The sequence below is a fragment of the Syngnathus leptorhynchus genome, chromosome 7 (assembly GCF_054491065.1).
Source record: "Syngnathus leptorhynchus isolate UIUO chromosome 7, UIUO_Slep, whole genome shotgun sequence".
NCBI classification, from domain to species: domain Eukaryota; kingdom Metazoa; phylum Chordata; class Actinopteri; order Syngnathiformes; family Syngnathidae; genus Syngnathus; species Syngnathus leptorhynchus.
This window is the reverse complement of record NC_141201.1, coordinates 8,531,096-8,545,344: the sequence shown is the minus strand read 5'-3', so window position 1 is coordinate 8,545,344 and position 14,249 is coordinate 8,531,096. Positions and strand designations below refer to the sequence as shown.

At 42.5% G+C, this 14,249-nt stretch overlaps 3 protein-coding genes across 8 annotated transcripts; 2 read left to right on the top strand and 1 right to left on the bottom strand.

The window, feature by feature from the left end:
* The first annotated feature begins 881 nt into the window (after positions 1–881).
* On the top strand, positions 882–4,263 carry ccnp (cyclin P). 3 transcript variants are annotated; one of them, XM_085917078.1, is made up of 9 exons: positions 882–1,037; positions 1,217–1,342; positions 1,856–1,952; positions 2,024–2,193; positions 2,458–2,556; positions 3,136–3,291; positions 3,360–3,518; positions 3,611–3,789; positions 3,851–4,263. In XM_085917078.1, exons 1-9 carry the CDS (start codon positions 987–989, stop codon positions 4,017–4,019), a joined length of 1,206 nt encoding a protein of 401 aa, XP_085773204.1. In that variant the 5' UTR covers positions 882–986; the 3' UTR covers positions 4,020–4,263. The 3 variants fall into 3 exon arrangements, with proteins under 3 accessions (XP_085773204.1, XP_085773203.1, XP_085773202.1); XM_085917077.1 differs by having other exon boundaries at positions 1,217–1,369; XM_085917076.1 differs by having other exon boundaries at positions 886–1,043; positions 1,217–1,369.
* Positions 3,968–8,864, top strand: LOC147054592 (CLOCK-interacting pacemaker). 4 transcript variants are annotated; one of them, XM_085917071.1, is made up of 5 exons: positions 3,968–4,005; positions 5,214–5,324; positions 5,892–6,065; positions 6,205–6,398; positions 6,610–8,864. In XM_085917071.1, exons 3-5 carry the CDS (start codon positions 5,900–5,902, stop codon positions 7,507–7,509), a joined length of 1,260 nt encoding a protein of 419 aa, XP_085773197.1. In that variant the 5' UTR covers positions 3,968–4,005; positions 5,214–5,324; positions 5,892–5,899; the 3' UTR covers positions 7,510–8,864. The 4 variants fall into 4 exon arrangements, with proteins under 4 accessions (XP_085773197.1, XP_085773201.1, XP_085773198.1 ...); XM_085917075.1 differs by lacking the exon at positions 3,968–4,005 and adding an exon at positions 4,734–4,943 and having other exon boundaries at positions 5,214–5,348; positions 5,878–6,065; XM_085917072.1 differs by lacking the exon at positions 3,968–4,005 and adding an exon at positions 4,735–4,943 and having other exon boundaries at positions 5,214–5,348.
* LOC147054591 (sodium- and chloride-dependent GABA transporter 2-like) lies at positions 8,668–14,240 on the bottom strand. Its single transcript, XM_085917069.1, has 14 exons — positions 13,906–14,240; positions 13,698–13,832; positions 13,021–13,161; positions 12,883–12,958; positions 12,665–12,797; positions 12,460–12,594; positions 12,280–12,383; positions 11,799–11,923; positions 11,339–11,451; positions 11,125–11,262; positions 10,796–10,898; positions 10,219–10,319; positions 9,181–9,351; positions 8,668–9,049 (listed from the first exon to the last, which is right to left on the bottom strand). Exons 1-14 carry the CDS (start codon positions 14,105–14,107, stop codon positions 8,942–8,944), a joined length of 1,785 nt encoding a protein of 594 aa, XP_085773195.1. The 5' UTR covers positions 14,108–14,240; the 3' UTR covers positions 8,668–8,941.
* Positions 14,241–14,249: the final 9 nt, after the last annotated feature.

The window sequence follows — 14,249 nt, the reverse complement described above, 5'->3', positions numbered from 1 at the left end:
ATTTTTACTGAACCAGCCTCTGTGTGTATGTGTATTTTGAATACATTTTTACTCCATTTAAATGTACAGTATACATTAACATTTCCGTGTGGATAGATAGATAGATAGATAGATAGATAGATAGATAGATAGATAGATAGATAGATAGATAGATAGATAGATAGATAGATAGATAGATAGATAGATAGATGGATAGATGGATAGATGGATAGATAGATAGATAGATAGATAGATAGATAGATAGATAGATAGATAGATAGATAGATAGATAGATAGATAGATAGATAGATAGATAGATAGATAGATAGATAGATAGATAGATAGATGGATAGATAGATCGGATAGATAAATCGGATAGATAAATCGGATAGATAAATCGGATAGATAAATCGGATCGGATAGATAAATCGGATCAGATAGATAAATCGGATCAGATTAATTAGATTGGATTAGATTAATTAGATTAGATTAATTAGATTAGATTAATTAGATTAGATATATAGATATCGATGCTAGGATCTTCAAAGATCTGAGGTTTGATGTTCAAATATCTGCTCTATCCTACCTGTACCTGTATTGAATTTCTTCAGGTAATCGGACCAGATCAAAAGCACTAGCTGGCCGTATATGGCCCACAAGCTGTATGTTGCTCACCGTTGGTCAAAGAAGGTGCAGGATTTAAAAATAAATATTTAGAAAAATATATTTATCTTAAAATACAGAATGCACGTTTAAATAAATGAATACACAAATTAATCCAATTAAACTACAGCGATAGGTGAGACCGGAAGTCGTGATCTGGCTACTGGCAAGTGACGTCACCAAGCCAATCATTCCTGTCTCGCCCACCTGCGATACCTGGCCTTCATTATAATTAACGCCAGTGAAAGCGGCCATGGCGTCTCTTCGTGTTGCAGGCCTCCGTCGACTCCTGTGCGTAAGTAGCTGCAGTGGCCGGGCAGGGAATTCAGTCTCCGGCTGTGAAAATGGCCAGGACCGGGTTCTGCGACTCCAAGCCCCTGCTGGACTTACACAAGGTCAACGTGAGCTCGAAAATATTACTAATTCACCTTGGTCGTGGCGCTTTTTCTTTTTCCCGTCGGAAAATGTTAATAGATGAAATTATCTATCCGACTTGTATTCTTAATTGTTTATAAGAGCAATCTCCTTGTCAGCCACTTCTTTTCCTTTTTTTTTTTCTTTTTTGCTCATGTAGGCGGACACGAGGCGAGCAGTTATAAGAACTTTGCCGACTGTCTTTGGGACCACCGATTGCTGGCAGCCATTGAAGGTGTTAGAGTCCAGATTGGTGCCTGTCAAGAGGGAGCCAGAACCCAGATGGGTACTTGTGTTGTCCTTCCTCTCTACAGTACAAAACTTCAATTACTAGTCTGAAGTCATCACATCTGTATGTTAAACACTCAATGTTGCTATCTAAAACTTTAAACGTTCCAGGCAAGTTATTATATAAATACTTTATTTATATATATATAAAAAAAATATTGGCAAATGCCGAGCTAGTGGATCTCATTTGTAGCATTAACTGGCATGTATTTATGTGTAAATAGATGTTGACCACATGTTAAAATGAGTTTTATTTCCGCTAGATGGTTTGGGTTCCCTGCCATTATCTGATCTTTTTGCATTTATATTTAAAAAAGTTGGGTTTTGCATGCTGAATTGAGTTCTAGTGAGGAATGCTGAAGTTTCACACATGCTGACAAAGTTATTTATTTGTACTTTTTTGGTTTTGTCTGAATTGTGTGCTTCCATTGTGGAAAGCAACCCATATCCTCTTATAAAAATGTATGTACTCTTTCACTGCTAAAAGACTTAAATTTTTATCTGTTTGCAGGACAAGATGTTATTGGGCAAAGTTAGCAATGGCATTTTTGTAGGGTTCAATGACAAAGCATGGACAGTCTCATCTGCCAGCATCATTCATGCCAAAGGTATTGAATCAAAAATAGAGTTGGATTTGCTTATACTTTACTGGGCCCTCTTTTCAATGTGCATGTACCAGATGGATTTCTGGAAGAGCCTTTGCGGCTTTACCCCTGCAGCCTGCAGGGCTTCCACAACCTTCAGGCGCTGGTGCCGAACTTGCTGCGCCATGAAGTTGAGATCGCCTTGGAGAAGTTGGGCCTCGTATGGGACCGCACATTTGCTTGGGAAATGTTCTTAGATATGATGGTGAGGCTGAGCTTAGAGACATAATGTTCTTTTTTTTTTTTTTTTTTTTTTTTTTTATAAACAAACTAATTAAATCTGCTCCCTTGGCTCATCTGTTGCTTAAACAACCTCTGCGACCAATCATGTGCCACTTAATCAGAAGTTTATGCGGTTTAATTTTGTTAGGCTGAGAATCATTCAATGCAGCTTTGCTTGCCTTAGGTAAATGAAGCCCACTGTTGCATGAAAGTGGAAAGAAAGATAATCGTATTTTTCTGTGTGCAGAGAAGTCAAACTTGGCACTCTTTGCCCAACACTGAGCTGCCGAGACACTTCACTGATGCGACTCGAGCTGTCCTGGTTGACTGGCTTATTCAAGTCAATGTGAGTCTACACGGCCTCCATGAAAGAATGTCAAAATGTAGCCTTTTGTTTTTCAGCCCATAAAGGAAAATATTCATTAACTCACGATCCCAGTAATTCTAAAATAAGTTTGACACTATCAGCACGTCTCCTACGGCAGTCTTTTGCCTTTGGAGTTGATATCAAACTTGGTTGTAATTGTGTAAAAAGGAATCTTTGGAGTGGCAGGTATTGTTAAAATGGATTATAATTTAGAAATGTTCATGAATCAATCAACTTGTTCATGATAGGAATTCAAAACAGAATCATCAAAATGGATATTTTACATACACACTTGACCTATTTTGCTTCTACTGGCCATCCGCTTTCAAATCAAATGTTACCCTTGAGCACAAGTTTGAATTATCACTTGAACCATTGTTTTTCTGTACCGTTAACCTGACAAGCCCAATATTTTCTTGATCATTTAATTTGGAATCTAAATTCCCCCTTAACATAGTTGAGCCCATCAGATCCTTTTCTAGCTGACCCAACATTGGATTTTATCCATTCGAACGGATGATGCTGAAATGTAAGCCATATATGTATGTCTACTCTCAGGAGATGTTACAGTTCCAGGAGGAGACTCTCTATCTGGGCATTTACCTCCTCAACCGCTCCCTCTGTCAGGTCAAAGTAACCACGGCTAACCTGCAGCTCCTTGGCATAGTCTGCCTCTTTCTTGCTGCTAAGAAAGAAGAGTGTCTCCTCCCTGAGGTTTGTTGACTTGAGCCTCCTCATCTGAAAACCAGTTGATTTGAATTTGACCATCTTCTCTTCCTCAGGTATCTGGCCTGTGCTACTTAATGGACCATACCTACACTAAGCATCAGCTCCTGCGCATGGAAAGAAAAGTCCTCACTGGGCTTAAGTTTAACTTGTCCTACTGTCCCCCGTTGCATTTCCTATTGCTGCTCGCCTCCATTTCCCGCTGCAGTGCTCAGGTGACTGGTCATTTCTTTAAGATTCATGCCACAGAAAAGGAAATGCTGCCTATCAAAGCAATGTGTCATCACTTTTTGATTTGTACTACCAGATGGTGTGGATGGCCCGCTACCTGCTCGAGTTGTCACTCCTGGAGGGTCAATGTGTGGTGTTTCTCCCCATGCAGTTGGCGGGGGCGGCCCTTTGCTTGGCCCGTCAAGTTTTGCAGGAGCCCCTGACCCCGGAGGCCGAGGCTGCCTGGTGTTTAGCCTCCGGCCTTCACGCCGGCAGGTACGCAGCCATTGGTTTTCACATTTGTCGTCGTTTTAATCAGCGTCTGCTTTGTTTGTAGTGAGACCGTCCTACTGAGAATAATGCAAATTCTGGCTGGTGCTGCAACCACAGCGCACACCCGAGAGACCTGCGCTACTTTTATCAAATTCTCCTCCTCGGAAACCATGCATGTCAGCAGACACCCTGGTCTTAAGAACGTCTCTGCCCTGATGGGTGTGTGCACTTGACTTTCACTTGTGACCTTATGCTATACAGTACAGCGATGACACTTGTTCAACTTGACTCCTTTGACCTGAGAAGGAAGAAGGGTGGAAAAATATGACAGCCAAGCATTGTTACTAGCCTAATGTTTGCTTCCATTTTATGATTGCAGCACATTTAGAAAATATTTGTAATTGTGTTTTTGTGGAGTGGGCTGTTTGTCAAATTTAACTTTTAATGTTGAAAGAATAAAGTGTCTGCTGCAAACTACTTGAGGAATTATATGTTGTACCCAAACAAAGTCACTAATTTCTTCACAGCATGTTCAAGAGTTTTAGTGCAATGCTTTGCAGCTTAGCAGCGGTCCTAGCCGCAGTGTACATGCGTCAGGTTTAGGATACACGGGAGAGGTCATCAGTTTAGTTGTCAATTATCGTTGATTCTCGCATTTAAAGTTCAAGTCAGAAGATTTAAGACAGTTTCGTTTCCTCGGTGGAAACATTACAAGGGGTAGAGCAATTCAATTTTTTCCCCCTGGGACTACAGGGGGGCGTGACCATTACGTAGGTGGGTAGAGTAAAAATGGTGAATATATTTTAGAATGAAGACGTTTCACTTCTTACGTGAGCCAAGCTCTGATTGGGTTTTCCAGTTGTCTCCTGACCAATGGACGGGTTAGTTCATGCACGCAGCGCTTTTTAGGCTGTCGACAGTCCACCAATAATGGCTTCCGTTTGGGTTTTGCAGCAGACACTTATGAAGCATATTAAGTTCTCTTCGATGCCAAGCTCCCCAGCATCTGACCTTGTGTGACATGCGGAGCCAAAGCGAGTATGTTGCACTAGTTTTGTGGTCGCGTCGGCTTGTATGGCATCAAGTTCACGACATTGTACCGATTTAGATTTCAAAACAAAACTCATTCGAGGTGCCATTGAAGGTTAAACTTCACGGTGAGTGTATAAAAAGTAGAATGGCAACATAACTATTTTGCTGCATTAGTAACGGTAATACATGATTTTTTTCTAATTTTTACCTTTACGGTTTTTGGGGGTGAGGTGGGCGGATGGTGTCGTTTACTTTTATTTTGAAATTGACCTCGTATGCTACCGTTTCCTTGATCCCATTTTATCTGTTGGACATATCACAGCCCGTTTCACTTGCCCATATCAGACGGCCTTTAAAGAGATAACGCGATTTTTTTTTTTTTTAAACGCCTACAGAACCATCCAACATGGCTCTGAGTGAGAAACACTGCGTCGCTTGGCGTCGCGTTATCACGCCGATGTGGAGAACCTACTGTTGCTGTTGTGAATAACTGGCTACATCCGGAGGTAAATTGTGAACACCACGACTAGGTAAAGACATATTACCCGCACACACAGCGACTATAATAAACAATATTATTAAAGTACAAAACTTTTTTTCGAGCCGCTGTTTAACTGATTTTTTTTTCAGTCACGGTCTGTCAACACCATTTAACTGTTCTTGTCGAGGATTACAATAATTGTCTCAGTTTTTTAGTTTCTTTTGCATGCGAAACTGGAAAGTGTTTGCGTTACGTAGAGGCAGCTGTGAAGTTGTGTTGTGTTTGTATTACATAATAGGAGGGGGAGGGTGTAGTGGTGCCTTCACGTACATGTAAAATACCGTGCTGATGGGAGGAGATGAGTGCAAACGTGCTTGGAAATGCAGTTTTCGGGACTGCTTTGCAAACATTTTTTAGATGGCAGCAGTGTTGAAGGCCGACATCTCAGGCATTTTGCAGATTCATCTGTGTTGAAAAAATGTTAATGTAATAAGTGTAAATATAGTGACAACAAGTATGCCTACATTTGACCCCACTCCTGTGGAGTGTTTTCTTACTCATTCCGCTCTTGGATGGAGCTTTTTGTCTTCAGAAGAAAGTATGGTGAAAGAGGAGCTTGGTCCGGGTGAGTTCAGCAGCAAGAATGCCAAAGACAAGAGCAACAGTTCGACTCTGAGGGCCATGAGAGAGATCAAGGACTCGATCAAGGACGACTGCAGTGAGCGTGGCTCTTGCTGCAGCTCGGAAAAGGACTCTGGCTACTCGGGTGAGTTGAAGTTGACAAAAAGTTCACCCGTCTTAAATTGCCTAGTGTTGTTTTTCCGCAACCATTTTGAGGTTTTAAACCACTCATCTCATGAACCATGGTCCTCTTAATCTCTTTCCACCCAATGCTGGTATTTTAGACAACGGCTCTGATTGGCAGCAGAAGGATGTGGATCAGCAAAGCAATAAACGTCAGACAAAAGAGGATGCTGATGTGCCGGTGTCGAGCCGAGGCCAAGATCGCGGAAAAGCAAAACCTGTCAATCCTCAACACATGCCAAGAGACCTAGCAAACCAACGCATGTACATCCTCAACAACGTAGTACTCAAGCAGGTAAAGACACATTTGAAGGATTTCCGTGTTTCTTGTATGATAAGTCGTGCCATCATGTACGCATCAGTCAAGAAATGCATCATGATGAAGGAAAACAAGTAAAGATTTGCAATTTTGGGGGAATTTTTTTATACACCAAGGAACTTTTACGACTGTAATTTTGTCCCCTTGTTTCTTTCGATTATAATCGCGGTCTTCTTAATCTCCGCAGCCAGAAACTATCCCAAAAAGTGGTGAGCTCCTGTGGACAAACACTAGTTCCGGTGGCACCCATATGATCCTTTTCCAGCAGCCCAACTTGAGCCACACTGCCCTGCAACTTCACAAGCCTTCCTCTCAGAAGAGCAGCATGGCAGGCAAGAAAGTAACCACCTACTTACCCATCCTCAACTCCTACCCCCGCATTGCACCACACCCCAGTAAAAAGCCCCCTGATAAATCACTGTCAAGCAATGAGGTGCAGAATTTGAGCAAGAGGGTGTGCACAGAACACAAGGGAGAACTCGAACTCACGGCCAGGAGTCCACGGACGGCAATGGGCACCTTGGAACCACCCGCTTTGTCGGCTTCGTCCTCCTCCGGTCCCACTCGCGTGTCCTCGTATTCAGCACCCTGCAGTCCGTCCACCAGCAGGGAGTCTCAGAGAAGCGGAAACAAACGCCACCGCCGCTTCCTCAACACGGTGGAGATCCTTCGGCAGTCTGGCCTGCTGGACATCACCATGCGCACCAAAGAGCTCCTGCGCCAGAGCAACGTCACAGAGCGGGAGATTGCTGAGCTGCGCAGGCACACTGAGCTGCTCTGCCAGGCCGCCAGCGCCAGTCCGAGCGACACCGCAACCTGGCAGAGCCTGTACAGAACCATGGCCGAGTCCAACTGCTACGCGGACCTGCAGAACCTGCAGCATCTAAAATTGCCGTCTCACCGGGAATCACCCGGCTATTTGGAAAGTGCCGGTAAAGAGACCACGCAGAGCTCTGGCTCGTCCGGCCGTCTCTCGACAACGCCGAGACCGAACTGTGGGTGGGCAGAACCACGCAAAGAGCTTTTGTCAAGTGAGGCTTCATCTGAGGAGGTCACCTTCATGTCTCCTGATAGTTCTACTGGTTAGTGTGAGATATAGTGCCTTAGGGGAGAGAGCGGCACTCAGGTTCAAGGCTGTACTTGACAACCATATGCTAATTTTGGCAATCGTGTGTCTGTTCAAGCCTTCAGTGGAAAGCCAAAAATGACTCAAATTTAAAAATGTAAGTCTCATTTTAATACCCTGAGGTTTAAGGGCAACTCTGGGAGAGGGGAGGTACCCCGATGCCGTACACTTTGCACTCAGCACTTTGGTGCTGAAAGGGGAAGTCAACTCCAACCCCAAATTTTATTTGTATTATTTTCTGTGCAGGCCAACGAGTGAAAACGCAGTGTTTTGATTCATGTTTGCTTCATGGAATCCAAGTAAAATAGGCAATCCATCTCAGGGGTCAGCTTTTTTTGACGCTTGCTGTTAACTGAGAATGACATCACAGTTGCCTGGTCTCAGATCACGACCAATCACGGATCACCAATTTTCTGAACACCGATGCACAAAGTAGTTCATTGTCACCAGTTTGTAACGTCAACATTGGTATCCTAAGCAACTGGGAGGGGGGGTCCTTTGCTTCCTCAACACGGTGGTAGTTGCCTTCAGGAATGAACAATTCACATCTTCCCGTCAAGCAATGCTGAAAGAGCTGATGTATTATACATAACCTAATTCCTTAAAAGTCCATTTATATTTTTGATTAATAAAGCATTTGATGACAGTGGGAAAATCCAGCCATTTTTATCCAATGGCGGCTGCCGTTTTGCCACTTTTTGCCGACTGAAAACAACATCACAGTGGAAATAACCAAATCCAGAAAACAGATGAGCCTTTAGGCTAGGGGTCTGCAAAGCTGGTCTTCGTGGCCGGTTTCCTAGATGCTTTGTGTCTCTCAGATGCAACTCACCTGATTCTAATGATCAGGGTTGTCATCGAGCTTCTGCAGAACTTGCTAGTTGTCTGATCAGTAAATAAAAGCTCCTGGCCACTAAAGAGTATATTTGGAGTAGAAAACAAAATACTGTGTTCCAATGATAAGACATAGAAAGACCAATAGTGGAATTAAGACTTCTAGAGAAGATGAGCTTCTGCCGTCCATGCCTTTTTATTAAGTAGTGAAATTATGCCTTAATACAGTCTCACATTATCACATTGCACAAGTTCAACGAGTTTCCTTTTATGCAGCGAGTATCGTTTGCGGGTTCATGAGTCTTTTTTTTTTTAACCATAAAGCAGGACTCCAAATTGGCCACACCCTATATGTCATTTGATTATTTTTGTCTTGAACACTTCACACACGCTTTCAATTTGTGCACTGCCAACACTGCATGGTTTGGATTACAATTTTGTAATAAAGGAAAGGTAAGACTACAGTTGTCAGTGTATTGTTGTATGAAAATGATCCCGAAGCAAAACTACGGAAAAGGTTGACTTCATTAAACGTATCGTGGGATTTCAAGCTACCATTTTATGTGTCAGTGTTGAGACCCATCTCAGTGATGTGTTGCAGTGCTCTCTCTTCCTCTAGGGCGCGTGAGCAGTCAGGTGGGTCGGGCCAGCACAGGCGATGGAGACGCTAAGAAATGGATACAACCATTGTTGTCGAGACAAATGAGCAAATCATACACAGGTAAACAAACATTTTCATTTTTGACTCATAGAACATTCTTTCACAGTGCATGGTCATTAGATTTGGACTGGGCCCACCTGACTGAGGGTTCCTTCGGCAGTGCTCAACTTGTACAACGCCCAGCCTGGCACCATCAGGATGGAGGAAAGGGCCATCATCCAGCCCAACACGTAAGCCCAGGTGGGGTACACGTACCAGCGGTTGAATGTCAGGGGCTGGTACTCAACTAGAGAATATATCAAAGAGCCCTGGAACAAAAATGACATTATCATCACTTTGGTGATGAACACTACAGTGAATTGAAACTTTTGATCGGACTTCACTAAACTGTGTGTGTTAATTGATAATTGGGTAATTTGATTGAAATGCTGCGGTATAACCTTAAATAGGTTGTTCGTGCTTGAAAACCCTTTATTAAAGCAATTCTGCTACAAAGAGTGGACTAGATGTGAAAGAATTAATGCCAGACTTAAGGCCTCACCAGGTATTGAGTTTAAGTCAAGGCACTTTGTATCACAGGTGACATTTTCAGTCTTTTGAATTATAATTTATGACATTCACTTCTGCTTCAGAGTGGAGAGGTTCTGGGGTCAAACCTTATGTCAGGCCCTCCAATGTGGGGTTTGGATTTTTTCCCTCCATGCTTGCTGGGTTTCCTCCGTGTACTCCACATTCTTATCACATCATCAAATCATCCAATTTAGGTTAAATCAAGACTCTATAGGTGTAAATGCCAATGGTTGTTTGTCTGTAAGTAACACGCCAATCCAATAGGAACAAGCTCTTTAGAAAATAGATGAATGGATTTATTACATGGGTAACATTGTTACACAGTATCTTGTCATATATTTATACTGGCAATTTACATGCTAGGTCCAGAAAGCACATGGTAAGGGGGGAAAAAAAACAACACTTTATCGGCTGAACACGATTCTATGATGAATATCCTTCCTTGCATTAAAAAGATTTAAATGAACACCTCTCTGAAAGTGTCAATAAAACTGAGGGTTTTCTTTGTAAATCTAACTCAAAACTTGTGATGAGACATCTGCTCAAGTGTCTGACCAGCGCATTACGCCACATACACAAACTGAAGAAATAGAAGTCTGACTCACCAGTGAAACCAATGGGGTCATGTAACGCCAGCAGATTTGAAAGAAGGGGTTGGCACGCTTGCCTGTCATGTTTGCTATGATGCTGCACAGCCGCTCTGCTCCTTTGGGAAGAAGTATGCATGACGGCACATATTAGAATCACCATAATACTGTACCTACCCGGGTTATCATGTTTTGGGATTTTTCACTACAATTGTTTTTTTTTTATTTATTTCATTGTTACCTTTGTTTTTAAATTCTGTTACGTTGAAATATTTTTAGAGCATGTTTGTTAGTTGTATTTATTCATTCATTTCATTCTTTGTTTCGCTTTAGTTTTAATTTTTCTGTAATAGTTAAGTTATTGATTGATTGATTGATTGATTGATTGATTGATTGATTGATTGATTGATTGACCATTTGGGGAATCCCCAATGGTCACAGTCCACTCTTCACTGCTCGTAGAGATGACTTCACCTCATATTAACCATTGATGAAAACTCTAAATCTTTAGTCCTTTGTGCAAGTAAGTTATAAAATATTGCAAAATACAGTAAAAAAAAAAAAGAAAATCAAAAATATAACCTATCAACTTTACCAAATATCCAGCCCACTGCCAAGCTTTCAAACACACAGAGAAAGAAGACACAGGATCCATTGCAAGCGTAATAGTCGAAAATCTGGAAGATGTACATCCCTCCCTAAGGACGACATCAGAGAAGAGAGAGTTACTCATGTTCACTGGCCACAATATTAGGGACATTTGTACAATATATTGTACATCTTGTATCACATGAAGAGCTCATCGTGATTGCCCACTTTGTTTCACTCAAAATACATGGGCGGTAAGGTCATAAAGCAAGATGTTTGTGGCCTTTAAGTGTTTGCTTGACAGCACAGACAGGTGATGTGAGTCAACATTCCAACCTCGGTGACCATGACAAGCTGCGAGAAGAAACATGTAAGGCAGAAGAGCAGGAGAAAAACTTCCCGCCTGCCAGCCTGACGCATTACTGTGGGAAATACGTCTGAGAAGGACGTGATCACCACCTCAATGCCGACAAACTGCAGAGAGAGCAGAGCCGTGAAGTCACTCAAACTCATTTCCGAGCAGAACGGAATGCCGAGACGCACGTCCAACCTGCGTGTCCAGGCCAAGGAGGAGGAGCATGACGAAGAAGCAGATGGACCACACTTGAGGCAGTGGCATCATGGTCACCGCCTGAGGGTATGCGATGAACGCCAGGCCTGGCCCTGCGCTCAACATTTAAGTGCACAATCAGTTTGGAACATTGAAATTATTGGAAGTGGATAAAAGGGCAGGCAGCATGACTCATAGTCTAAGGTTCAGGGTTTGAATCTTGGATTCTCCCACATGACAAAAAGATGCATTAGCATTAGCTTCACAACAGTTTATTAGTTATCTGCAGGGCTAGACGGAAGGTCCATCAATCAATCATTGACAGATGCCAGTTTTGCTGACAAATGATGAAAAACTAAAGAAAAAGAAAAAAAACCCTGATGGATTTATTTATTTATTTGTTTATTTATTTAACTTTATTATTATTATTCCTTTTCATAGATGAACATTTGGAGTTGACCTGATTCTGCCACCTCAGCAATAGCAACACCTTGTTGGTGAGCCATGAATCCCAGCACGGAGAAGACAGCAAAGCCAGCAACCACACTGGTACAACTGTTCAGCAAACATAGCCATAAGCTGTCCCTGCAACACACAAATGCATTTTTGTTCTCAACTTGGGTTCAAACTATTAAGAGGTTGTAGATCAGAGCAGAGGCTCTATAAAGCTGCTTTGAGTTCGTGGCATGCTGAGGAAGGCCTACAATTTGTCCAAAGTGAAAAGAATCACACAAGTAGGATCTGGACCATAATTTTTTGGGGGGTTTGCAGTTTTTATTAAATTCTAAGTGTACCTAATGTTCTGGCCGGTGAATGCATGCATTTCCAGCTTTGTTACTGCTACTACATGTAGCACTTGTTACGGAGGCAACCCTTGAATTGCATTTCATTGGCTGATGAAAATGTATGCATTCAGTGTGTATTATTATTGTGACACTTACTTGTAGCAATCGTTGCTTTGGGTGTTGTAGCTGCCCAGTACCGCCAGGGTGCCCACACCGATGCTATATGAAAAGAAGACCTGCGAGCCTGCTTCCATCCACACCTGTTCAAAAAAGGTTGCCATCGAGTGTGTTCACTCTCCATCACAGCACATGTAGCATGATGTTCCACAGTCCTACTTGGGGATCTCGAAGTCGTGACACCTCGGGCAGAAGGTAGAACGCAACTCCTTGGCTGGCTCCAGGAAGAGTGAGTCCCCGGATCAAAAGGATGAGGAGAATCACGTAAGGGAAAGTGGCAGTGAAATACACCACCTGAATAAAACAGAGGAGGGTGAGAACACTATTTTTCTTTAAATATTTGGTGCATTTTGATCAACTTCACCTTTCCGGTTGATTTTACGCCTTTCCAGATGCAGAAGTAACAAATGACCCATACTACCAGGAGGCAAAGAAGCACCTCCCACCTGATGCTGCCAATCTCCTCAATACCCCCTGAGATTTTCAAAACTCGACGTCTGCACAGGTTAGAAGAAACTACAGCACATTATATGCCACCTAGAATGGTTAAAAAATGCAATTTAATTCAATTATTTGACTTACTCCCAGAATTCCATTGCTGCTGAAGTTCCTTTGGTGTGGTTGGTGTGATTCCTAATTGTAACATCAACACAATCCGCTGAAAGAATGATATTGTTATTAACACTAGATGTGGAATAAATACACATACTTTGACCTTACCTGTGTTCCAGTAGTTGTCACAGGTGCTCCAGGGCAGCAGGGAGTTGAAGGAGAACAGCAGGTAGAGCAGAGCCCAGGCCAGAATAATCATGTAAGTCACACCACTGTACAGCAGTATCAGTTGACCCCCATAGCCAATACCTGTACGCGCATTGGACATTTTGAAGAGTCTCTTGTTTCATCTCAGTGCACAGAAATGTGTCCAGAAGCTGCTTACATGAATATAAATAATAATCATACATTACGTTCAAACACCAAATAGGGGTGTGCATCATTGCAATAAAAGATTATGTGATGCTGGTGGATGGACAATGTCAAGAAACAAAGGCCAATACAATATATTAATATATGAAATATAAATGGTTTATACTGTGGAAACCGTACCAATTCACAGATAATACAGTGCCGTAAATCACAAAATTGAAATCTAGATCCATCACCACTACTACCATGAAAGTGTTTTGAAACGACTCATTTTTTAGTTTGTGTTGTTAATGTTTACCTTAAACTTAGATTGAAATATAATTTGTGTTTATGTTGCAGTCTGTGGGTAATGTGTCACTCACATCTCACACTTGAGGTGACCGCAATAAACATTGAACTGGGGGGTAAAACATCTCTTTGCTTTTTGTCTTAGAAGAGCAAGCTTGTATTACAGAAAACGGAGTGTTGCATACCTTCAGCCAGTGGACACAGCTTTCTCCAGCATGTGACGGCTCCCTCTTGGGTGTGCTGGCCCATGGTGGTCTCCAAAAGGAAGAGCGGTACACCGCACGTCACCGCAAACACCAAATACGGCACCAGGAATGCACCTGAATGTTATACTTTGGTGATATACTGTATGTACAACTTTTGGAAGAAGCTCTGGCTGCCATATTTGCTTACCGCCTCCGTTTTTGTAGCATAAGTACGGAAACCTCCACACATTGCCAAGGCCCACAACGTTCCCTGCAACAGCCAGTAGAAACTCCACTTTGTTGCCCCAGTGTCCTCTCTCCTCAAGTGCATAATGGCTTGGATTTACCTCGTGTTTTTCCACCCGCATTCCCTTTGAGTTCAATGTGAATCCAACCTTCCTTCTCGCCATACTTACAACACTGGCTGTCCAGTTTAACTTGGAGGCCACATTCTCACTCAAACCACCAGTAATGAGCAACTGGCTGAGCAGTTAATCAGTTCTGAGCAGAAAGATGTGTTTCCTCCAGAACATGTATCGTATATCAAGTTTC

What these genes read in the sequence shown, in the direction of transcription:
- ccnp (XM_085917076.1), top strand. Translation starts at nt 987, where the DNA reads ATGGCCAGGACCGGGTTCTGCGACTCCAAGCCCCTGCTGGACTTACAC. An exon ending in TGTTGTCCTTCCTCTCTACA is followed by an intron (nt 1,370 to 1,855) that starts GTACAAAACTTC and finishes ATCTGTTTGCAG; the next exon opens with GACAAGATGTTATTGGGCAA. An exon ending in ACTGGCTTATTCAAGTCAAT is followed by an intron (nt 2,557 to 3,135) that starts GTGAGTCTACAC and finishes GTCTACTCTCAG; the next exon opens with GAGATGTTACAGTTCCAGGA.
- LOC147054592 (XM_085917071.1), top strand. Translation starts at nt 5,900, where the DNA reads ATGGTGAAAGAGGAGCTTGGTCCGGGTGAGTTCAGCAGCAAGAATGCC. An exon ending in AAAGGACTCTGGCTACTCGG is followed by an intron (nt 6,066 to 6,204) that starts GTGAGTTGAAGT and finishes CTGGTATTTTAG; the next exon opens with ACAACGGCTCTGATTGGCAG. An exon ending in ACAACGTAGTACTCAAGCAG is followed by an intron (nt 6,399 to 6,609) that starts GTAAAGACACAT and finishes TAATCTCCGCAG; the next exon opens with CCAGAAACTATCCCAAAAAG.
- LOC147054591 (XM_085917069.1), bottom strand. Translation starts at nt 14,107, where the DNA reads ATGGCGAGAAGGAAGGTTGGATTCACATTGAACTCAAAGGGAATGCGG. An exon ending in TGACAACTACTGGAACACAG is followed by an intron (nt 12,959 to 13,020) that starts GTAAGGTCAAAG and finishes TCATTCTTTCAG; the next exon opens with CGGATTGTGTTGATGTTACA. An exon ending in AGCTTGTCATGGTCACCGAG is followed by an intron (nt 10,899 to 11,124) that starts GTTGGAATGTTG and finishes TGTCGTCCTTAG; the next exon opens with GGAGGGATGTACATCTTCCA.